Genomic DNA, 25,605 nt, shown 5'->3' on the forward strand with positions numbered 1-25,605 from the left:
CTTTCAGTAACCATTTGATAACATCATGGGAGTGGAAGTCTCAGCTGAAGCCTAAACTAAATTTTTCTCATAGCGTAAGGCGGTGGGGGGGGCAGGCATTGAACAAATTTCAATGAGTTATTTCCCAGAAATGGTGGATGTTCTGAAAGACAAAGGAGTTGAGATTCCAAAGGCCTCTCAGCAAGATTCCTGATGCCCAGAGTCATCATCCCCCACGACCTGCCCCAATGCCCCATGCATATGACCTGCCCCAAAGCATGTAGCTCCTTGTTAGTTATACTATGACCTGCCCCAAGGCACATGGCCTCTCCTTTAAAAGCCCATGATCTCCATTAGGGAGATGGATTTGAGGCAACTTCTTCTGTTCTCCTGGCAAGATATGTTGTATAAAAAATTCCTTTCTTCCTTGGCAATCCTTGCTGTCTCAATAATTGGATCTTTGGGCAATGAGCAACTGGGTCTAGACCAAAACTTTCTTGTGGTTTTGAGAACAATAGCTTCAGGCTACATCTAAACATCTCCTGACAACTGGCGAGACAGACCTACCAGGAATCTCTTGAACATAAGGAATGAGAAGTCCTTCCCATCAGAAGTCTGTTCTCTGAAGGAAAAAGAGTCAGTGAGACATCCCCGTGGCAGGGATGGAGAGCAGAGGTGATTGTGAGTACAGCTTGAGGTCTATAACTTTGCCTTCTATGTAGTCTCCATCTGTTTGGTTCTGGTACTAGGAGAAAGCCACAAGTTAAATAAAAGATTGTGTTTCTGTAACAACCCATCAGACATCAGGAGCTAAGAACAGTTCTCATTTGAAACTTATGAAGCAGAAAGTGCCTCAAAGTAGGGGAGGGAGATTACTCCTGTCAGTGGAGAACTTAGCAAGGTTCAGTGACATCAAAGCAGGGCCAGCAGTCCTGGTGGCTTTGGGCAGAGTGGCAGAGTTGGTAGCTGGGCACAGGAGCAAAGGCAGCAGCAAAGTGAGAGGATGCCCTCTTGGGGAGGCCCTCCACTTCTGCGGGGTGCCCTAGAAGCAGCAGCAACAGCAACAGTGGCCACACTGCTGGGCTGCTGGAATGGGGTTGATTCAGCCCAGCACTATCAGGTTGTGACTTTAGCAGACAGAAGTAGATAGTGGCAGCAGGAGCTACAAGTTGCCTTTACAGGGACCCAAGGACAGTGAGACCTTAAGCAGAGACATCAGTAGAACAGCACGTGTCCTAGGCCAGCAGTGTGGAGTCTGGAACCAAACTGTCCTGTTCAAATCTTGCACCTGCCATTTGCTAGCTTTTTGAAGGGGTGAGTAAATTACTAACCTCCCTGGGTCTATCTTCTTCTTAGTAATAATATACAGCTCATAGGCATATATGAAAGCACAGTTCTAAGGAACAGTGATTGACAACAGTAATGACTTAATAAGAGCTAGCTTATTCCATCATGACAACTCACGCTGGTCCAATCCAAACCTACTTGGTATTCAGATTAATTTCAAGAAATACAAGATTATTGCAGCAACCCAAAGTTCAAAGTAGATGAGAAGGAAATTAAAGATTGTACAGCCATTGCTGCACCCACTATATAGTTACCAAATGCTTACTAAATGCCAACAAGTGCTCTTAGGTGATTTCTAATTCTAGAATGTCACATAGGAATTTCAGAACTGTCCTCAACTATGGGACAGGGTGCGGGCGCATAGGGGAAAAAGATTTTCCATTATGTATCTTTTTCCACTGTATATATTTTAATGCGTTTTTTTTAGGGAGAGGGAAACAATGTTGTCTATTCCAAAACAACCAATTTCTTTTTCTGCTTTTAAATGCCACATAAAGGCAGTTCATGATCCTTGTATCACTGTAACCGTAACTCAAATAAAGTAACCACTGAGGACGCTAACTGATTGACAGGAAAGGGCAGGGCAGAACAAGCGGCAAACCGCACGCACGTGTCCAACCCGTGACTGCAGCAGGAGGCCGACTCCTGCGGGAACTCCGGAAGCTCCGGCAACCGGCCACGTGACTCCGCCGGCGGCGGCCACTCCCCTAGCCCTATCTTGGAGCAGCCACGTCGGAGGCGCCCCTCGGTCGGAGGAGGGGCGTGGCGAAGGCCATGCGGGGTACGTGCCCCGCCCCTCCCCGCCCGGAGCCCGGATGAAGAGTATCGCCATTACCGCCGGAGCCGCTGAGAACCCTGGCGGACAGGGACTGGACCCCGGACTGGCCGCGCCATGAGACTCCTGCCCCGCCTGCTTCTCCTTCTCTTGCTTGTGTTCCCCGCCACTGTCTTGCTCCGAGGCGGCCCCAGAGGTAAGGCGAGGGGAGTGGGCGGCGGGGGTTGGCCCGGAAGAAGACGCCGGCGACGTTAAGTTTGAAGTTGGAGGCGATGGCGGCTCCTGCTCCTCGTGTCCGCGTCCATCTCTCCGGGTTCTCCCCCGCTCTTCCTCCCCAGCCCCGAGCTCGTAGTACGCGGCCGCAGCGCGCGCCAGGGCGAGACCCCGCTGCGGCCTCTGCCACTTGCTCGCGGAGCGCCGGTGCAGTGCCCGGGCGACCTTGCTTCGTGGCCGTCCGAGGGCCCACGCCTGCAGGGGTGGCCAGAGCCACAGGGTCCTCGGCTCGAGGAGGGAAGCGAGGGGGCCATGGGCACGGCTGCGCTCCGAGCGCGCCGCTGCCCCTTTTGTTTCTTCTGGCCGCCTCCAGCTCCGCTCCACCCCCATCCCCTCGCGCTCTGGGCTGACGTGTCTTTAGCTTCCACGCTGGGAGTCCGCTTTCATTCATTTGCTGAAACCCTTGTTTTCTACACATCGAAACCGTTAGAGCTTTATTTTTTAATGGTCACCTGCCTCTTTTTCCAACACCTGATCCCTGTGAATTACCAGGAGTCTTGATTTCAGGGAAACTCCCCATCCTCACTCACCCCCTTATCCGCCCCTACTGCAAGGCAGACTGAAGAATCCCTGTGGCATTTCCCTCTTATTTCTGTTGTCCGTCTCTTTTAATGTAACCGTCTTTTGCTTGTGGAAGCGTCGTATTGTTGGAAAAAGTCTACTTCGAGTTTTGTTTTTTTTATATGGGTTTATTCTTTCCAACATTAACCTGGTGTGGAAATAACTTAGAACCATAAGAATGTGGCAACTTGGTTTCTTGCCCTGGTTTTGTCATGAACTGCGATATTCTAATTTGTAAAGTGAAGGAGTTAGTCTAAATGATCACTCGAATGCCTTTCCATTCTATAAGCAAGCTGTGTGGCCTAATGAACAATAGTGACAGTTACCCAGGAGTTGTTTTACGAAGAAAAGTGAAGTGACTGGCTTCTGTTTAGTGGTTAGAAAACCAAGTGAGAGAATTAACCAAAACTGTTAAGGAATTCATCGCAGGTATAAATAGAGATTCTTTTCCTTTAGGGGTTGCTTGCTGGTTTGTTCTCATTCAGCTTTTTAAAGAAAATTTGACCAATCTACTAAAACTAGATTCTAGTTTTAGAATTTAGGCTATATATTTCAGGTTTTAAAAACGTCTTCTTTAAGAAAATCAACTTGTTACTAAACTGAATTAATAACTTGTAAACATTTTTTTTTTCTTTCAAGAAAATGTTTTCTCAATTTCCCAATTGAAAGTTGTCCCTAAAGTTGAAATTTAGGGACAAAGTTGTTACTGGTTAACATTAAAATAATAAAATTATTTAATAGCCACTGAAATGTAGGGTGAAAGGCCGTTATATATATTCAGAAGTTACCAAGTTTAGCTACAACTTTAAATTACCATGTCAGATATGGATTTTCTTTTTAATTGGCTTTTGAAAATGACTTGATTTTTGAAAATGACTTGTAAATTATGAATGCGCTATTTTAGTCTTTGCTGAGCAAGCAGTGGAAGATGTTTTTCAGTTTATAATGCATGGTTCAATGTTCTTTAATATTTGTAGAAATCTTAGCAGCCAGTAAGAACTCAAAGATGTGGAAAAGACTTAAAATGCATGGTTGTTAATATATTTTTCCTGGGTATCAAACACGCTCTTCCCACATTTTTTTCTCTACTGAATTGCCACATCATCATTTTTTCTGAGAAATGTTGGAAGACACTAGAACTTGGAAATTCTTTTGAGCGTCTTGCCCGAAATCTTTTTAACGTGACTTATTTAGAGTACTTTTGCCTATAAAACTATGATTTATATATTTTTTGACAATACGGCTATACTTTGTGACAAGTATGGGTAAAAATAAAAAATCTTAAAGCATATCTGAAACCGTATGCAAAAATAATTGGATTCTTTGCTATCACCCCTGAAGTTACCAATATAGTTTTTACTAAACAATGTATTTTGTGCAAGCTAGTTTTGTACCATGGATATGATAGACATTTTTTTCCTAGGAATTATATGCTATCAAATCCTAAGAGTTTCACCTGTAGTAGAATCTAATAATATTGTTTCTTGCTGAGATATTGAGGTTGCTATTTTCTTTTAGACCTCTGTTTTTTTGGGTGTATATGGTTAATGACAGGGATTAAATTTAGGAGTTTCTTATCTTTGCAACAAACTTATTTTCCTTACTTTGCTTAACAAAATTGCTTGAAGTTCTTTATTTGGGCTTCAAGTCATCTTTAGTTTCGAAAGTTCATTTTTACACCTGAAGGGTACTTTTTAAAATTCAACAGCATTTCACATTAAAAATCAACATGCAGTTGTTAAAACTACTAGTAAAATAAAATAAATATTCTTAGATGCATAGTAATTTGGCATCATTCAGGTGAACTGGGGCATTGAGTAATTCCAGGGGGAAAATTTTCTTGCCTATACTTGATCTTAAAAAACATTGGTATTCCAGAGTAAAGGTTAACTGCCTCTTTTATATTTTATTAGGCTCATTAGCAGTGGCTCAAGATCTTACAGAGGATGAAGAAACAGTGGAAGATTCAATAATTGAAGATGAAGATGATGAAGCTGAGGTTGAAGAAGATGAACCCACAGATTTGGTTAGTGTTATATATGATTTAATCCAGAGATCCCCAGCCTTTTTACCACCAGGGACCGGTTTCATGGAAGACACTTTTTCCACGGATGGGAGGAAGCAGTTGGGAGTGGGGGGGTGGTTTCAGGATGATTTTGCAGCCACTCCCCAGTGCTAGCGTCACCGCCTCAGCTTACCTCAGATCATAAGGCATTAGATTCTCATAAGGAATGCACAGCCTAGATCCCTCACATGTGCAGTTTACAGTAGGGTTTGTGCTCCTGTGGAAATCTAATGCCGCTGCTAATCTGACAAGGAAGTGGATTTCAGGTGGTGATGCCAGCGATGGGGAGTAGCTGTAAATACAGATGATGCTTTGCTCACTTGCTGGCCTGGTGCTCACCTCCTGCTGTGTGGCCTGGTTCCTAACAGAACATGGACCAGTACCAATCTGTGCCCCAGGGGTTTGGGACTGCGGATTTAGTATATATAGAATGTATATAATACATGTAGAATTTATTCTTTTTATAGAAAAATATGAAATTCTTGACTTCAGAGGTTTGTTAATGTGATCCAAGTGGATTGAAATGGGAAAATAGGGCCCAGTCATTGAGGATGGAGCATAAGTATTTTTTGGAACAGGGAAGGAGACATGAAAGAGTTAAAGAACAATTGGAGAGCATATAGACATGAATCTAGGAGGGTAACAGTGTAGTGGGCATAGTACTGGACCATGAGATAGTATATTTGGGATATATGCTGCTTAGCTTTCTGACTTATCTCTCTGGGTCTCAGTTTCCTCTTGCTTGCTTGCTTTCATTTAAAAAGTAAGTATTTTTTTGAGTCCCTGCTATGTGCCAGGCACTGTTTTCTGCTCTCTTGGACTTACGTTTCTGGGGCAGGTATATGTGTTTTGGTGGCAGGAGGTGAGGAACAGATAATAAACTATATGTAAAATATATCCTGTGAAGAGTAAGGAAGTTAGAGAAAGATCTCGTAGAAGTTATCCAGCTCTGAAATTTTTACTGTATAATTATAGTATGACAGTAAGAATATTGGGGTGGAATCAAGATTGTTGCAGCATGTGTCTGGCTAGCCAGTTTTGTTTCTTTCCTACTATAATCTGTCCTACACAGATTTTTTTTTTCTTTTACTTTCATACCACACTTGAACCTGGAGCTTTTCACAGTTCTAGATTTTGTCATTTCTTTCAAGATTAAACCACCCATTTCCTATTCTGTTATTTCAGTGTCAAAATGTTTAGCCGAATATGTAGATTTCGGTTTCTCTTTTGACTTCTATTAATTTTTATGGAGTATGCCTTCTGACTAAGATAATCAGCTTACTATTTTGTTGATGTTTTTGAGTTACTATTTTTATACATTGGGCAAACTATTTCATCTGAATAGAATAGCCTTACTAATTTGTGTACTTTGTCCTAATGCCCCCTTCTATAGGAACCCCTTACTGATCACCTGTGTGTCAAGCCTTTCATATGTATGTATACCCACCCATGCTTTTAGGATTTATATTAGGGCTCTGCATCTTCAAACTGGTTCATTAAGTGAACAGTTTAAACTAGATCAATACATTCCTGCTTCATTGTTTCTAATAAATGTTTGACTTTTCTAAAACTGCTGCTCATGGAGTGACTATTGGAAGGGAATTCATCTAGGAATTTAGGCTTAAAAATGATATTTGGGGCTCTGAAATTTGGGCATGTACAGAAATTTGGTGATGGATTATATTGTGATAACCATTAATATGAAATTGTTTGGGTTCTTTGACACTGGGATGTACTTATTGCGGAGGAAGAGAATAGAGACGGGAACTGTTAGATCCTTGATATCCTTACAATGTTGGCCAGAACTTTTCCATACCTTAATATTTCCTGTGCCTTGAGAACCATTAGAGAAAAAAGAACAACTCTGATTGTCCACTTCCCACCCTCGCCAATTAGTACAAAAATCTTAGTAGCTCTTCTTTGTTACTTTTTTCAAATCAGAAAGTGATTAGGGTTGATTGAAACAGGAAGGCAGGGAAAATGTTTCCTTCCTTTGGACTAAACCATACTAGCAGGGGTAAGCTTGTATGTAGGCTGTCTAAGAAAGTGGGCCCACAGAGCCAAAGCTGCTGCAGAAGTCACCTCTGGAATGAGCTAGAATTTTGCCTGTTGTTCCCAAGATTTCTGTGTTATCAGCTTATACTCAGTTGCGAAGGCATCAAAGAATTGGGAGATTATGGAAGGATCCTTTGCTGCTGGGCCTGTGTCCTGGAGTCAAGTGAAGGAAAGGAAGTTTTTCTTAAGATGTGAGATACCAAGAGCTAGTTTAGATACAAGTTATTGGTATAAAATTTTACAGTACAAACCTTTTTAAGAGTAACCTGGGGCTTTTCTACTCTGTTTTTTTTTTTTTTTTTTAAACTCTATAAAGCTGTGGGTTGCAATGTAGCTTGCCATCATTTCAGAAAGTATTGTTTTGAACAGAAATGATAGTTTTGTTGTTATTTTTATTTATTTATTTATTTATTTTTGAGACAGTGTCTCGCCTGTTGCCCGGACTAGAGTGCCGTGGCGTCAGCCTAGCTCACAGCAACCTCAAACTCCTGGGCTCAAGCAATCCTATTGCCTCAGCCTCCCGAGTACCTGAGACTATAGGCATGCGCCACCATGCCCAGCTAATTTTTTTCTATATATATTTTTAGTTGTCCAGCTAATTTTTTTCTATTTTTAGTAGAGACGGGGTCTCGCTCTTGCTCAGGCTGGTCTCGAACTCCTGAGTTCAAACAATCCACCTGCCTCATCCTCCCAAAGTGCTAGGATTACAGGCGTGAGCCACTGCACCTGGCTTGTTATTTTTATTAAAACAAGAACTATAGCAGTAATAACACTAGCTCTCTTTTAAAAATTATTATTTAAAATAGATAATATATTCAAATGGCTCAGCATTTAAGAGGTGCAATATTTAGTGAAGTTTTCCTCATATGCCTGTCCTCCAGCCACTGAAGCCGTCTCCCCAGAGGTAGGCAGTGCTACCAGTGTCTTCACTCTGCTTTCCGAGGTAGTTTGTAATAGCTGAAATATTTGGGGGCTTTACAACGTAGCAAGTAGCAAGCATTATACATCTTATGGTATGCTGATTAGCTATAAGATAAATGAGTTAGCTGCCTTTACTTACATATACTTTGCAGTTTTCCACAGCTAGCGTTCCAGACTTTTACCCTTTTAAACCCGTAACGTCAGTCCTTGAGTCTTGGCAGCAACACTGCCTTCAGTTTCGGAAAGTGAAGAAGGCCATCAAGTGTGAATTCTGTCAAATTTTCTATGGTCCACTTCTAAATATATTATTCACCCATCCTTTCTGCATTTTCTCCTTAATGAGTTGTCCTTGGTGTCTTCTAAGGCTAACCCTTCCATGTGTGCTATTGTCCCCATCTCTTCCAGTGGGATCTTGTTAGATTATCTTTCCTTTTGTAACTTCAAGCATTGATCCTTCTCAGTGACTGGTTATATTAAGCTACACACATGTTTATATACTATTCATCCACCTGAAACTGCTACCCGCTTTCTAATCTTCACCAACACCAGTTACTTCTTGAAAGAATAGTCTGTCCAGCTCTTCTGGTCTGCTCCCTTCACATGCATTCTCAACCATGGTCTGACCTCATATACCTAGTACAACTGTTCTTGCTAAGGTCACCAGCAAGCAACCTAATTGCTAAATTCCTGGCCTATTTTTGATTATCCTGTTGGAGCTCTTTTTAGCATGTGCTGGTTATGCCTGCCTTGAATCCTTTCGTGTTGGCTTCTGTGGCACTCCCTCTTAGTTTCCCCCGCCCAGCTGCTGCTGCTTGGTCTCTCTACTATCTTCTCTTCCTCTGCTCACTCCCTTAATGTTGGTAAGACCTGTGGTTTCAACCACTACCACCTTCTGTTGGTGACTTTCAGATATGATTTCTAGCCACCTACCTTACTGAGCTCCATACCTATATTTCTAGCTCTTCACAGTATAGCTTCATCTGGATGCTCCATACGTACCACAGATTTCGTATGTCCAAAATGGAGTTCAGTATTACCATCCATTCCATCTCCATAAATTATTTCCTGTTTTGATATGGCTCTAGTGATTTGAGCTGTTGTCTTGTTATGTATTTCATTTCTTTTTATTCTAAAACCCGTTAATGAAATCATAGGGATGATTTTTCTTAACTGTGTCTCAAGTAAACCTTTTTTTCTTTATTCCTACAGCTTACATTTCTAGCCTCCCTGTCTCTTTTCCTACTGATATGAGTCTCTTTCCCTGAAAGTAGACACATACTCTTACCAAGTGAATGCTATCATTAAGAATACTTAAAATATAACTTATAACACAGTTGCACAGTCATTGAACAAATGTTTGAGTGCATTTTCAAGTGAATGAGCCCAATGTGGAGAATTTTAAAATTACAAGACAGTATTTGCCCTTGAGAAGTCTTATCTACTAGGGGACGGAGTGTTTTACATAAATGAAAATTCAACTGCCAGTAAACAGTGGTGCCCTTAAGCATCTCAGTTTTAGGGCCCGAACACTTCAAATATACGATTATCTCTGTAATCCTTTTTAATGCCTGGAAAAATGATGCTGTACTGAGGTTTAGAGTTTCAAATGTAAAATTTGTTCACTTTTTAAAAAAGACTTTGAGATACAGTTTATGTATTGTAAAATTCACCTGTTTCAAGCATACAACTAGTAAATTTGCCCAGTTGTGCAACATGAATTCAGTTTTAGGACATTTATATTACCCTAATAAGATCCCTGGTAACTTTTTTTTTTTTAATGATTTCTTACAAATTATGTGACAGATTCTCAAAGGAAAATTTTTCTGTTATGTGAATGGAAATCTTTGTAGGCTGGTAACAAGGTGCTTGAGAACATGGGTGAGTAAAATGTGGCCACAGGCCAAAGCCAGCCGTGGCCACTCCTTTACATATTGTCTGTGGCTGCTTTCACGCTGTAGTCACAGAGTTGAGTAGTTGCAATAGGGACTTTATGGTCTCCAGAGCCATATTTGCCATTTGGCCTTTACAGAAAAAGTTTATCAACCACTGCTCTAGAATCTTGCAATTCAAAGTGTGGTCTAAAATACCAGCAGCCTTGGCATATCCTGGGTGCTTGTAGAAATAAAGGATTTCAGGCTTCAGTGTAGACCTGAATCAGATCTGCAAGATCCCCAGAGAATTGGTATGCACATTGCCATCAAGATGCACTGCTCTAGATATTCTTTTTTTTTTTTTTTTTGAGATAGAATCTTGCTCTGTTGCCTGGACTAGAGTGCCGTGGCATTAGGCTAGCTCATAGCAACCTCAAACTCCTGGGCTCAGGTGATCCTCCTGCCTCAGCCTCCCGAGTAGCTGGGACTACAGGCATGCGCCACCATGCCCGGCCAGTTTTTTCTATATATTTTTAGTTGTCCAGCTAATTTCTTTCTATTGTTTAGTAGAGACGGGGCCTCACTCTTGCTCAGGCTGGTCTTGAACTCCTGACCTTGAGCCATCCTCCCACCTCGTCCTCCCAGAGTACTAGGATTACAGGCATGAGCCAGCACACCCAGCCTAGATATTCTATTTTAACTATTACGAGACAGTGGGATTCATATTGCTAATCCCAGTAAAGCCACGGAGAATCAATATTTTGCCAGAATCTAGTGAAGTCTTTATTCTTAAAGGATGATGCATTTTTTTTCTTCCATAATAATCCATTTTTAATGTTGTTTTTCTTAGGCAGAAGATAAAGAGGAAGAAGATATATCTGGTGAACCTGAAGCTTCACCAAGTGCAGATACTACTATCTTGTTTGTAAAAGGAGAAGGTAATACAGAAGTATTAGTTTTTATTCAGATATAAGAATTTTAAAATGACAAGCTTGGGGTTTTTGGGAAGCATTGGTAGTGCTTAAGATCTTATTAACATTCTCTTTTACATAACAAATGTAATGCAAACAAGTATTTTGAAAAAACTTTCTCATGTATATGAAAACCAATATCTTTAAGGTAATATTGCTGGCATTTAAACTAAGGGAAAAATAAATACTGCTCAGTTTGACTAGAAATTAAATGTTCTTATCAAAGATAATGTTTTAAAACTTTTTCAAACTGCCACAGCAAAGTAACTTATTATATTTTGAGTGTTAAACATTAATGAAATATTAAATCTCTTCAATTATGCCTTGGTTAGAGCCTAGATTTTATTAAAAGAAAAATAAATTGAATGGCTGATATTTATTGAGGGCTATACAGTAGGCACTGTTCTCAATACCTTGCATGAATTAATCCTAACGCATCTTCTGAGCATAGTTACTGTTGAACTGAGGCTTAGAGAAGTTAAGAAACTTGTCCAGGGTTATCCAGTTCATAAATAGATTATGGAGACAACCTGTCTGACCCCACAGCCTGTACTGTACTGGATGAAACTCAGCTCTGTAGACTACAGTATAATTAGTGAAGACTTAATATTGAAAGTTATTAATTTTCTTGGTCTTCTCAAGTTTTTTGTTTTATTGCCATGTACTTTCCAACTTTATGCCTGCAGAATATAATTTGATTAAGTGAGTTTTGTTCCATTTATTTTTATATCTGCCTCCTTGGGTCTTAACCTTCAAATTTACATTTGCCTACTTGCTTAAAGTGGAGATAGATTGTCTGATTAATTTTTTATGTTCTAAAAATTACTAGTTTTCAGATGGTCCTCTTGGACTTTATCTTTCTATCATTCTTTTCTCCATTTATCTACACAGATAGCATACTGAGTTAGAGTTGAAAGTGACTTCACCAAGATGTATAACCCTGCTGCATGATAATCTTGCTGCTAAAAGTACACAACTCTTTCTGAGACCATGTAATTTGAATGTAATCTGGTCTGAAATTGAGATGCTTAGTTAAACCCACGTGTTGGAATGCTAGAGTATAGACAAAAAGCTTATATAACAACTCTGATTGATTAATTTTTACTTAGTGGCTGACTGGAGTGCTCTATTGAAAAGAATTCTGAAACCAACTCCATAAGCAGCAGGAAAAGGGTGTCAAAATCTATTAGTAATATCTTTTTATTTTGAACTCTTGGTATGTGTTCAAATTTTCTTGTCTCTATTTTGTTTCTCAGATTTTCCAGCAAATAACATTGTGAAGTTCCTGGTAGGCTTTACAAACAAGGGTACCGAAGATTTCATTGTTGAATCCTTAGATGCCTCATTCCGTTATCCTCAGGACTACCAGTTTTATATCCAGAATTTCACAGCTCTTCCTCTGAACATTGTAGTGCCACCTCAGAGACAAGCAACTATTGAGTACTCCTTCATTCCTGCAGAGCCTATGGGTGGATGACCCTTTGGTCTGGTCATCAATCTGAACTACAAAGATTTGAATGTAAGGCCTTTAAACCTTTTTTTTTTTTTTAAAGGTTAGAGATGAATGGGGACAATTGACATTGTTTAATAAATAGTCTTCTATTCATTCAAGTGCCTATTTTGTGGTTGAAATTGTGATAGACACCAAAGAGGCAAAGGTAAATTACACATCTCTGTCAAGTCTATAATCCAGTGGGGGAGATGGACAAAAACAGGCAGTAAAACAGTGTGATAAGGGATGCATACTAGAGATATGTGTAATAAGGTGCTGTTGTGTGAGAGAGGAAGGAGTTGAGCAGGATCTTAAAAGGAAAAGGAGCAGTAAGCCACACGCTGTAGTCTCCTACTGATTTAGATGTTAAGATCTATTAAATAGTGTGTTTTGTACCTCCTTTTATTGCTTATTTTGCCCATTTTACTGCTTATGTTTATAAATTTTAAAGACTTTATCCGGGCATGGTGGCGCATGCCTGTAGTCCCGGCTACTCGGGAGGCTGAGGCAGTAGGATCGCTTAAGCCCAGGAAGGAGTTTGAGGTTGCTGGGAGCTAGGCTGACGTCACGGCACTCACTCTAGCCTGGGCAACAAAGTGAGACTCTGTCTAAAAAAAAAAAAAAAAAAGACTTTCTGCAACTGTTTTTCCATCATTTTATACACTCACAGATAAGATATAATCAGATATTTTTAAGGTAGTTTTAGCAGCAAGATTTATGGTTTAGTTTTCATTTATGAGAACCAAATGTCCTAATATAAGCTCTGATATATTATGATTTTTAAACTGTGTGTTATATATAGTCATCAGTGACTAAATGAAGGAAACCCACTAGAATTTTACTGCTGGAAGTTGACCTCTGTATGCTAATTGTTGTTTCCTTCAGATGAGAGCACCTCTAAACCATTCCCTTTTCAAAAAGTGTTCAGAAAAGGAAATTTCATTTTCTCTTGGAACCTAATTCACCCTAGTGTTAACATGTTTACCTTATGTCTGAGTTAAATTTCTTGTGTTGCCATTAAATTGTCCCTTTTATTCTAATTACTTAGTAGACAGGGAGGAAGGGTTTTCTTCCACATAGAATTAAATGTGATCCAGCAAGCATATTTGTAGTTTCAGTTCCATTTTGAATGTTATTTTTGTTAGTCTATTCTGATTCCTGGAATTGTCAATAGAGGAATGCAAACTGAAAGATCTTGAAGTAAAACTTATATAATTATAGTTCAGCAGTAACCGACAGTTTTGAAAAAGTACTGTATTTTTGTGAGGCATCGAACACAGAGCTATGTATTGTCCCAGTGATGCTGATATATTTGAAAACTAAAATTGTGTTGACCTGACAAAATTGTTTCAAGGCCACAACAGAAAAATATGTTGATACTGAAAATCACCAACCCATTAATTATAAAGAAATTGATTTCCAGCCCATTGTCAGTTTAGAACATGAATTTGACTTTTGCTCAGGTCCGGTTCTTAAAATGATATGCTTTTGCAACTACTGTACGTTTTCATGCTTCCTTCCTTGTTTTGGAGGATTGCAGATAACAGAAGGTAGAGCTGATGTAAGAATGCTCTGTGATCTTTGTTTCTTTCTGCAATGTTATCTCATTTTTTACTTTGTTTTCCTGATTCCTCGAACACCTCCCTTCTGCACTCACCTCAACCCCGAAGAAAGTAAGGGACAACTGAGAGAGCGGTCTCACTATGTTTCCCAGGATGGACTTGAACTCTTGGGTTCAAGAGATTCTCCCACCTCAGCCTCTCAAGTAGCTGGGCCTATAGGCAGGTGCTGCCATGCCCAGCCTGGTGACATTTTTATTTTATAGGTGAAAGTAACATTATAATGTTGAGTCCCTGGCATTGAATAGTGTAATTATATATGACTGTTGAGTTTACTGACCTTCTAAGTGATGAGAGAGTGATAGTATATCTGTTAGGGTAACAGTTTCAAATCTTACAAGCTTTCATACTTTCCAATACATTTCAGATTTTTATGATTTTTTTTTTTTTTAAATAGGGCAATGTATTCCAAGATGCAGTCTTCAATCAAACAGTTACAGTTATTGAAAGAGAAGATGGGTTAGATGGAGAAACGTAAGTGAAAGTTATAGTATGTAGATCTTGATCTCATAAGGTAGGACTGGAAGGTTTGCTCCTATTTCAACAAATTTTTTTTGAATGGTGAAAATGGACTTTATGGTGAAATCCTTACTACATTATTCTTACTTTAGATGATTGTTACAACTATTAATATCAAGTTAGGAAAGATAAGTGAAACTGACAAATCTTTTTAAAAGATAGTAGTTGGCTTTCTGTCCTTCCTCTCTTCTAAATTGTTTTTTACCCCATGCTCATAAGTTATTCACCAGCATAAGCTAAGTCTAAAATTACTGCTGAAAACATAAATTAGAAGTTTTTATCTTGAAAAACATGTTCTTTCTGAATGAAGAGTCATTCTTACTTTAGACTTAAATGTAATTCACCTGAAGTAATTTTTAAATTGCAAAATAATGTAATGTTTGAGGCACATAAAACCTAACACAATTATTTTAAACTGTGAGCTTTGAAAATAGCATAAATTATAATGTAATTTTATTCATTTTAAATCATAGAATTACTTTTTTATTGACTAATTGCTCTCAAATATAAATTAAATTTATAAAACTAATTACCTGAATTTTAAGTTGAGTGAAAAATACTCGTTTTCCCTACAAGTTATTTGGAAAGCTTATGTCATGTGTTAGAATTACAGTTGTAATTAGCTGTGGTATTTCTTATGAATTAAAGCCAGTTTATATTTTCTTTTATGCCAGAATCTTTATGTATATGTTCCTTGCTGGTCTTGGGCTTCTGGTTGTTGTTGGCCTTCATCAACTCCTAGAGTCAAGAAAGGTAATTATAGATAAACACCTCTTACAATCATACTTCCGAAGTCACTTACAATACCGAATTAAGCACAGTCTAGTTCTTTGTGGCTGCTTCTGACTGTGGGTTTGTATACTTACAGCTTTGTTGAACGTTTTTAAAATAAAACCTGAAGATGAGACCGTGGACATGTAACTTGGATTCATTTAGACTTCCATGCACATATACAATTATTGTCCTTTGTCTGTACCCTCCAGAGTGATCTTACTGGTATTGTAACTCCAAATTATGCTATGATTTTTTTTCCTCAAACCGAGAAAGATTTCATTGTTCTGTTTACTATACTTTTGCATGGATATGCTGTTTATCTGTTAGCAGTCCAGCTTTTATATTTGCCTTAATACTTACAGGGATAATTCTTAATTCATAGATGAGTCTCTTCATATGAAAAAGAAAAAGAATTTGGCTATATTTGCTCTATGAGTCAAACTTCTGTTTTTGTGGTCAGCGTAGTAAAGTGGTATCACCTTCGGTTGTCATTCTGGTTGTCCCCTACTGAGTCCTTACTCCCCATCGTCTTTCCCTCCACCATCTCTTTCTTTCTCCCTTTTACCCCACAAAAACAATAGCTCTGCTGTTCCTCTCAATGGGAAAGTATAACGCAAATTGTGTCAATAATATGTTGGTATAATCTATTAGACCCTAAACAACTGCTAGTCATTTTAGTGAATGTTTACTAAGCCTTAAGTCAGGCAGTCAAATCTATATTAAAATTAACAATAAATGTTATTAATAATCACTTTTTTTATTTTTAAATATTTATTTATTTATTTTGTAATGAGGTCTTGCTCTGTCACCCAAGCTAGAGTACAGTGGCATGATCAATAGCTCATTGTAGCCTCCAACTCCTATGTTCAAATGATCCTACTGTCTCAGTCTCCAGAATAGCTGGGACCATAGGCGCACACCACCACACCGGCCAATTTTTAAAATTTTTTGTAAAGATAGTGTCTCACTATGTTTCCCAGGTTGGTCTTGAAGTCCTGGCCTCAAGCGATCCTCCTGCCTCAGCCTCCCAAAGTGCTGGGATTACAGGCATGAGCCACCACACCTGGCCAGCACTTTTCTTTAAAAGAGGTGCTTAAATGTTAATTTCCAAAACTTCATTGCCTCATTTTAGTGGGAATTTTTGCTATAAATTTATTAGGTATAACTACATCTCTTTTTTTCGCATTTGAATGAAACCATTATTTAGTTATCTTTCTGTGTATTCAGAATCTAATTTATGGGCTATATAATACTTATGTAGATAAGTTTTTTAATTGTTTTTTGGTGTTTTTTTAGAGCAAGGTAAAAAAATGAATCATTTTTACTTTTTAGCAGTTTTGTTGTAAATACTCTAGGGAGAAAGTTTGAGGCTCTTACATTAAATTGAGGTTGTTAGCTTAAATGCGATTTTATGTTTTTGTTTTATCTGTGCCAACTGTTTAACTCTATTTAGCTTACAATGTAGGAACCGCCTGTGTGCAACATTTCAGCAGTTACCCTGAATTTTATTGAATGTAGAAATAAATTTATTCTTTGATTACAATATGATTCCTAAAGGGAAAGAAAATCATTATATAGATTGACAGTCTTATTTGGTCTACCAATGGTACAGTAACATATGAAGCTTTATAGCAAGGGAAAATTCGATATTATAGAACTACTTTAAAATATAGTTTTATATATTTTTTATTTTTATGTTCTCTTAGCGCAAGAGACCCATACAGAAAGTAGAAATGGGTACCTCCAGTCAGAATGACGTTGACATGAGTTGGATTCCTCAGGAAACTTTGAATCAGATCAGTAAGTAGTCTAACAAACTTGGCTGGGAAGGTTTTCTCTTAACTGGAAATTAAATAGATTTAGCAAGAAGTGCTTGGTCAGTACTGTTTAAGATGCGTCCTTTCCAGTACTTGTATAGAATTTAGTATAATGATTAGTGAAGTCTTTGAAGATTTGTTCTATGTGTAGTATTTCTTAGGCTTTAATTTCGAAATGCTTCCAAATCTGCAGTTTATTTATAAATGTATGAATTTTCTATATTCCTAATCTATTTCCTGTCTCTTTTCTTTCCCCTTGCTTCAGTGCAAAGTAGAAGAGGTGAAGTGTTTAAATTTTTTAATGGTGTTTGATAGAATGTTGGGGGCTCTTGTCTAGCACATAAATACCTTATAGTAAGTTTAATGAGTAATGGAACAGTTTTTAGTACTATATTTTATTAAAAAAACTACTAAATACATACTCCAGTTTGAAAGAGTAAACCTAAAGTATTACTTGGTAGTTTACCTAACAGATACGTTTCAGTTATATATGCAATTTTTGAAAATAGTGATCTTTATAAAGGAATGTAGAATTTTTTTCTCCAATTGTAGAGAGACTTTTTAAAAACATTTATTATAAAATCAGTACAGCCTCATTCTAAAAAATGAAATAATATAGAAGTTAAAAACTAAAGTCAGCTCCTGCCTTTACTAATCCCATCTTTCATAAATAATTGGTGTTACGTTTATGTATCCCAAGTATTTGCTATACATTTATAAGCATATACTTCTGTTGTTTCTGTGTGAGTGTTCAAATGACATCATGCAGTCCACATGGCTCTACAACTTCAGTTTTCATGTCTTAGATGTCTCTTTTATGCTAGCAACATATATAATTACCTCATTCTTCTTAATAAGTAGACAGTATTTCTTTATATAAATGTATTGTGATAGATTTAACGTGTTCTGTATTGAATGATTAACTTATTTCCAGTTTTTTCACTTAAAAATAATGCTGTAATGAGTATTTTTACATATAAATTTATAAGATAACTTAGAATAGTTAGGTCAAAGATCATGTATATTTAAATTTTTATGGAAAGGACTTCATTTCTCTCCTAAAAAGTGCCAATTTATGTTTGCAATAATAGTCTGTTTCTTCTCCATTCTCACTAATCATTCTCAAGTATTAAGTATCAAATATTTTAATCTGTCATTATGATACAAAGTAGTATCTTGCTGTTTTTCATTTACATTTCTTTAAGAATGAGATTCAACTTCTTTACACATGTATTTACACTTAACCCTTGAACCACAGGGATTTGAACTGTGAGGTTCCACTTACATGTGGATTTTTTTCAGTAAATGTAGTCTGTCTTCTGTATATCAGCAGGTTCCACATCTGCAACCAAACTCGGGTTGAAAATACAGTATTTGAGGGATGCAAAACCCACGTATAGGGAGGGCCAACTTTTTGTATCCACAGGGCTGGCTGCAGGGCTTAAGCAGTATAATTGTGCAGATTTGGTATGTGGGGGTGTCCTGGAACCAATTCCCTGCTGATACCAAGAGACGACTGTATTGGCTATTTAGTATTTCTTTCCTGTGAATTGGCTTATCAGTCCCTTTCCTGAATTGTTTTCCTTATTGCTTTCTGTGAGCTAGCTTTCTCTATTTGAAATATAATTACAACGTGCCAAGTGCTTTAATAAAAATAGGTACAAAGTAATATGAGCACTGGAGGGACCTTCCCCCTCTAGGAGAGTAGGAAATCATTCACAGGAGGGGTTGACATTTGACTGAAGTCTTGAAAAGTTGAGTGAGAAAGAGTCTTCAGGGTTTTATGTGCTGTGCTAAGGACTTTTGACTTCTAGATAAAAGAGAGCTGTCACACACTTCAAAACAGAGGAATTACAATTTTGTGTTTTAAAAAGGAATTATGATAGCTTTGTGAAGGACTACTGGAAGCAGGGATACCAATTTAGATGATTTCAGTAAAGCGCAGGAGAGATCATTAGGGTCTAAGCAGAGCCAATGGTGATAAGAGTAAAAGGGAATAGAAAGGTACTTCAGAGGTGAAGCCGACAGGGCTTTTGGTGACAGGATTTGTTAGGAGTGAATGAAACAGCATTCTGAGCTTAGGCAACTGGATGGAAGATGGGACCCATAAATGTCCCGTAATCTAAGGAAGAGAAGCATATATGGATGGGGAAAGATTCGTTTGGATTAGATAGGTTGAGTGTGAAAAGCATTTGGGACACCCAGATAAGGATGTCCAGGAAGCGTTTAAAATTCTGCTTTAGAGTATATATGAATCACGATTTGGAGACATCAGGATGTATAGGATAGGTGGCAGCTCAAATCATGGAAGGAAATAATCTTTCTCTGTAGCTACTCATTTCTTATATATTTACACATACTGTCCTGATACTGAGTATGGCAAGAAGAATTGGATAGAAGTATAGACCATGGCCTATTTCAAGTTCTTCATAAAATAGTTAAATTTTAAATGTCTTAGAGAATTAGCTAAATCTGCATTTAAAAAGCATAAAAAATATAATTAAAAACTAAAGTCAAAGTAACAACTATGGAGCCATCCCTCCCAAAGAATTGTTACAGGACAAAGAGTGTGGGAAGTTGGTTTCATAGTACCTTTCTTTCTGACATTGTTGTCCCTGAATTTAAAAGCTTAGAATTATTACGCTTATAGAGCAAAATTCAGATTGAGTATAATTGTATTCAGCAAGTATTGACTATCTATCATGTCCTACTATTCTGTAGGTTATGAGTGATATGTTAAAAGAAGTTTGGAATATTCCTGGTTTTTCAGGAATTTACATTTCTGTTTAAGGAAATAAAGTACATATAAAAATAATTTGAATAGTCAGAGGCAGTATGTGATTGTTAGAATAATACGGACAGTTTAAAAGTTAAGAAAAAGGATCCTATTAGAAGTCAGAGGAGGCCTTCATGAAGGAAAGACTTTAAACATTTGTTATATGCCCTTTGTGCATTGGGCATTTACTTTGCAAGATAAGAAGCTGTGTATTTATTGATGAGAAAATTGCTCCTAAGAAAAAGTACCTTGCCAAGATTCACAACTAGGTTTGTTTCATTATGAAGTCCGTATGTTTTCCCCAGTGAGACTGACTTCTTAAAGATGGGTAGAGTTAACATCACTGTTTTTTTTTTTTAACAATACTTCCTTATCTTTCTCAAAATCTGATTATTTAGCCTGAGTTTGCTTTAGAACCATGGGAACTTATCTACCACCAAAGTTACTTCTATTTTTCCTTTTCCTGTTTAAATGAATCTCTGGTTTTGAAAAAACTTTACAAGCAACAACAGAGCTTCTAAGAAGCATTAAGCTAATCTAGTTACCCAATTAAGATGATAAAATATTTATCAGATTCAAGAATCTTTTGATGCATTGTCCTCTATGAGCTTATCATTGAGAGGAATGTTATTTTTAAATTGTTTTTATGATTTGAAAATAGCTGAAGACACATAACACACACAAACAGTCCTTTCTCCCTATTATTACTTGTATCAAACCCTAGAGCCTGGGTGATTCTAGTTGTAGCCTCACCCTGTGAAGTCAAAGAGTCCTCATGCTGTGATATCCAATGAGAGAGCATTTCTGAAAGGCCAAGGGCTAGAGTTCAAGGAGAGAGAAGGGTATGAAAAGTATAGTTGGCTGTACGTGATTATTTGCTGTTTTACAGTGTAGATTTCTTTTCTATTACAAAAGTCATTTATTAACTTGTTTAATGTTGAGATACTTTAAATTACAGCTATGACACACTACCTCTAAAATATTTCAGTTTGTAAAGAAATAACATTTGCCAGTCTGAAATAACATCACATTTAGAAAGTTATTATTTTATTACATATAATAGTCACATTGAAATTTCTCCTATTGTTTGAAAAATATCCTTTACAACTGATGTTTTCCACTGCAGGATGATGAACTGCATCTGGTTATTATATCTCTGAAGTCCTTTTAAATTTATAACCAGTTCAAGCTAGACCGGATGTTAAATCTATAGGTTTGATTATATTTAATTATTTTGGCTGATAGCATACATCATAGCTAATAAGTACTTTTTCCTTTATTACATCAAGGAACACAGTCTCTGGTTGCCCCATCCTTAGTGAAGCTGAATTGAGCATTAGGTCAGGGTGGTAGCCACGTGATCTTTCCTTGTAACCAGTAGATGTTTCCTCATGCAGTCTAGAGGTTATCTGTGTAGTACTACTTTGGCATTGCAAATTTCTTCAGTTGTCTGAACTGTTTACCAGTTGGTAATCCTTGCATGAGTCAATAATGTGTCAGAAGTTGAAATTGATTGTTTTCAGTTGTAATTTCTTGTTTTACTAACTGTCAGACTTGTAGAGTTTTCTCTCATCAGTTGGTACTCTAATTACCGAATTGACAATTCCTGCTAAAAAGGCAGGATAAATGCTTAATTCTTCCCTTTACCAATTTTCAAAGTAAAGGGTTAGTATAAAATCCACCCAGATGAGTTTTTTCTCATTTTTCTCCTTTTTTTTATTATCATATATAAACTTAGATTTTCATAGGATCAGTGTGTCTCAGTCAACAATATTCTTTCTTAAGCTCAAATTGTGACAGTTTTAGCTGTTGAGAGCCCTTTTGAACTGCCCCTAATCTTATCCCTTTGATCTTTGAATGATCCCTTACTTGCTGGGTCAGCAAGATAATCCAAATTTATTTTGTACTTTCTCTGCCCCAGACACGAAGCTAGCTATGTTTCTAATAATGCTAGAAACTAAAATCTAGACTTTAGGGATATCATTTATACTGAGCCCATTGTTTCTAAGCCTTTGCTGTGAACTGAACTAAAACGCATATTTTTAAAATCATGAAATCATACTGATATTTTAAATTCAATTTTACCAGTATTTTGCTGAATTTTGTGTGCTTTGGTGAGTATGAACAAACCTCATACTTTGGTGAAGATCTTTTTCCAACCTTTCACTTTTTTTCAACTGGCAAAATTATTTCTATTTCTAACTTATTCCACAATGAGCTTATCTTCCTCATATGCAAATTATTTTTAGAAAATAAGAAAAAGACTAATGGTCAGAAGATATGTCCAACTTTTCACTTTTTTTTTGTTTGTTTGTTTGTTTTGAGACAGAGTCTCACTCTGTTGCCCAGGCTAGAGTGCCATGGCATCAGCTTAGCTCACAGCAACCTCAAACTCCTGGGCTCAAGCAATCCTCCTGCCTCAGCCTCACGAGTACCTGGGACTACAGGCGCACCACCACACCCAGCTAATTTTTTTCTGTTTTTAGTAGAGACGGGGTGCTGTTTCTCAGGCTGGTCTTGAACTTCTGGCCTCAAGCAGTCCTCCTGCCTCAGCCTCTCAGAGTGCTGGGATTACAGGCATGAGCCACTGCACCCCGCCTAGCCTTTTACTTTTTAAAGAAACTATAGATGGTTCATCTTACTGAAGAAAAGTAGAAAAACTCACCACAAATTTATTTTCTGTTAAATAGACCTCTCTAAGAGTCTATATAGGAGATAAAGGGAAAGAAGTAAAAAGATAATGCTTATGTGCATAGAATAGTTTTAGCATTGAAATACTATCTAATGTCCTTTATTCTGCTCCTTATTCCAGGTACATTTATGAAATTGTGAAAAATTATGCAAACAATATGACTACATTTTTAAATACTAAATCTTTTAATTTTTAACCAGTGTAAATTTTTTTTGAGCTTCAAATATCATGCCTTTTAAACTGTTTCTAAAAGTTTTTACTTGTGCATGTTATAAACATGTTGAGATACAGAATTCAAGATGATTTTGCATGATATCTTCAATAGTATAGTAACCACAATTAGATCTTTTTCCTATCCTAATTGCAAAAAAGTGTCATTTTAATAGTTACCTCTTGATAGGTTATATTAAAGGCTCTTTTAAAAACCTGTAGCTAGATAGGAGACATTTATTATTATTAATAGATAGTATTCTTGCATGTTTGTGTGTTTTAACCTTAGTGGGAAAGTTGAAGGAAAATACTTTTTAAATGTCTTTTAAATCTAATATACTTGTAATAGGCAAGCTCAAAACTTTCTCTTTTCTTTCAGATAAAGCTTCACCAAGAAGGTTGCCCAGGAAACGGGCACAGAAGAGATCAGTGGGATCTGATGAGTAAATGTTCCTTTGTGCAACAATTCAGTCTTTGCTTAACCTGCCCTAATGTTTTTCGGCCTGATGAGAATTAGTGCAGAGAAGCCATGTCACCATAGAAGGCAACTACTACTTATGTGTGGAGTGAGAAATCAGAGTCTGTGGTGATAATATTGCTGAAAATGCACTGCATTCGTTTTTCTAAAGTAAAAATCTGGTTTTTTTAAAACCATTAAAATCTGTGTGTGTGTGTGTGTGAGAGCAGTTGGTTTTACCAGAATCATTGTTGAACTACCTGAAATGAGCCTTTAGAATACTAAATATTATGCTTTTGTCTCTTCCTTTTTGACATTTTCTGATTTTCCTCCCCCCCAAAACTCAATGAATATTTGCTCTATATGATTGTTGATGTCCTGCCTTGAATAGTTTTAAAGGGAAGAATTTGTTTCTTTCTTGGAATAGCTCAAATTTCAATTGATGGCACAAATTAGTATTTTGTTGTTGTTGTTTAACAACTAGTATTCTAAAGGCACAAGCAGGATTAGCTGCTTTTTGGCAATAGAATTGTTTGGTATTTTGTTGCTGTTTACTATAAGGCACACCTTCAGAAAACTTCCCAAATGAATTCAAGCAATTTTGGGATCTCTCTAGCAAACAAAATTGTGAAACATGAAAATTCTGCTGACTTTGATATGTAAAACTTAACCCCTTTTTTAACAAAAAGAAAACAGTACATTTGTGTAAACTGGGTTGTGTTGTCCATTGTTACTGTACTTCTGACCCAGAGATAGCTCTGGGATGATTTTAGACCTACTCAGGTTTTTTTTAAAGAAATAATTTTTCTCTCCTTAATAGATGCACCCCTTCTTAAGAAAAGTTGCCTTAGTCTACAGATTAAGCAGAAAATTAAATTGTGGGGACAGAGATATATGCCAGCTAATCCTAGTCTTAAAAAAAATGAGTTGGATGTTTTAAAGCTGCTAACCAATCTAAACTTTGGGGCGTTTTGGTTGTTGACATAACCTTTTTTTCAGTTAATTCAAAAAATTCCAAAAAATTGTGCTTAAGACCTTAGAACCAAAATTAAACTAGACTTCATAAAATCCTCTTAGAGAGTTATTCTTGCCCTAGGCAGTAAATTAAGTTTGGCATTATTGTCAGACTAGATAAAGGATAAAGTAAAAACAAATAAGAGGCTTTCCCTCTCTATCTTTAAGCCATATTCTCCCACATATATTTTGTAAGGAAATGGTAAATGGAATTTTAGTGGCTCATTAATTCCTGACCTCTCTTCATTCTCATCCAATTCAATGCCCCTTACACCCATGCCCACACAGACAAAAACAAAACAAAATACATACACAAACAAAAAAAGTCTTTCTGAGCTGTTAAAGTATTTAAACATCTGAGCCAAAGCCAATGACAATAGAAGTTATTGTATAATTGTTAAACACTTTGCAGGGAGAGCCTAAATTGTCAGATTACCTATATTGGCATTGCTGGACTATAAACTTTGTACTATAAAGTGTTTGAGTTTTCAATTGGGCTGTATGATCGGTAGTTTGTTTTGAAAAAGCTCTATGAGCTCTAACTCTGCATGGTTTTTTTGTTTAATGTAACATAGGAGAGCCTTCATATTCTCAAGGAATATATTCCAAAACATTTTTGTGAATATTTAAGTTTGTGAAACTGCTAGAATATAATGCAGCAAGTTGTTAGTACAATATTTAAATGGCCTGTAGAGAGTCTCACTGAATACGTGGTAATACGTTGCAAAATCACACCAAGCTATACAGCTGCCAGCCCTCCTCACTCCTAAGCAATTTGCCTTACATACCAGCCCTTCGACTTCTGAGGTTCAAATTAGTGCCTTCAGAAATGTAGAATTTATTATTTGTCATGTTTTATTCTTTTAGTGTATATTGGGAACAGTTGAAAACTCTTAAGTGCTCAGATGCCAGGGGTCGTCTATAGCATCAGTAAGTATTTAGCAGAAACTAACTCCATAATGAATGGAATTCAATTCCACACATGGTTTGTTCAAGCACACTTAATAAGTAGCCTATTTTTTAAATGTAAATATTTGAATGAAGTTTTTCTTTGTTTTGATATATTCATTTGCTACACCAACCATGGCTTCAGAATTCTTCTTTTCAACAACTTGGTTTCAGAATACGTAAAATGAACTTAAGGATCTTGTGTATCAAACCTGTCACCTCAATGTGTGAGAATAATGTGTTCATAAAGCATGGATCTTGCTTTGGTTGTATAGCTTCATCATTTATTTCATAGTCTTACATAGTGACTTATAGGGCTAATCCTGCCCTCTGAAGCATTGTCCAAGGAGGGGAAAAGGGACATGGGACCTCCGAGTTAGAAGCCTTAGGGAAGGAGTAAAAGTAAAAATCATATGGAAAGAAACATTGACTTAATGAGGTTTTTAATTTTAAGCAGCTTCAGAAAATG

General features: G+C 37.2%; 1 protein-coding gene across 1 annotated transcript; it reads left to right on the forward strand.

The window, feature by feature from the left end:
• Nucleotides 1-2,094: 2,094 nt before the first annotated feature.
• Nucleotides 2,095-25,398, forward strand: LOC123638152 (translocon-associated protein subunit alpha-like). The gene is given in 8 exon segments (XM_045551543.1): nucleotides 2,095-2,297; nucleotides 4,849-4,961; nucleotides 10,698-10,785; nucleotides 12,075-12,337; nucleotides 14,327-14,403; nucleotides 15,123-15,201; nucleotides 16,929-17,022; nucleotides 23,097-25,398. Coding segments are annotated over 8 exon segments (861 nt in total). The 5' UTR covers nucleotides 2,095-2,218; the 3' UTR covers nucleotides 23,165-25,398.
• Nucleotides 25,399-25,605: the final 207 nt, after the last annotated feature.

The sequence above is a fragment of the Lemur catta genome, chromosome 5, assembly GCF_020740605.2.
Source record: "Lemur catta isolate mLemCat1 chromosome 5, mLemCat1.pri, whole genome shotgun sequence".
Classification (NCBI taxonomy): domain Eukaryota; kingdom Metazoa; phylum Chordata; class Mammalia; order Primates; family Lemuridae; genus Lemur; species Lemur catta.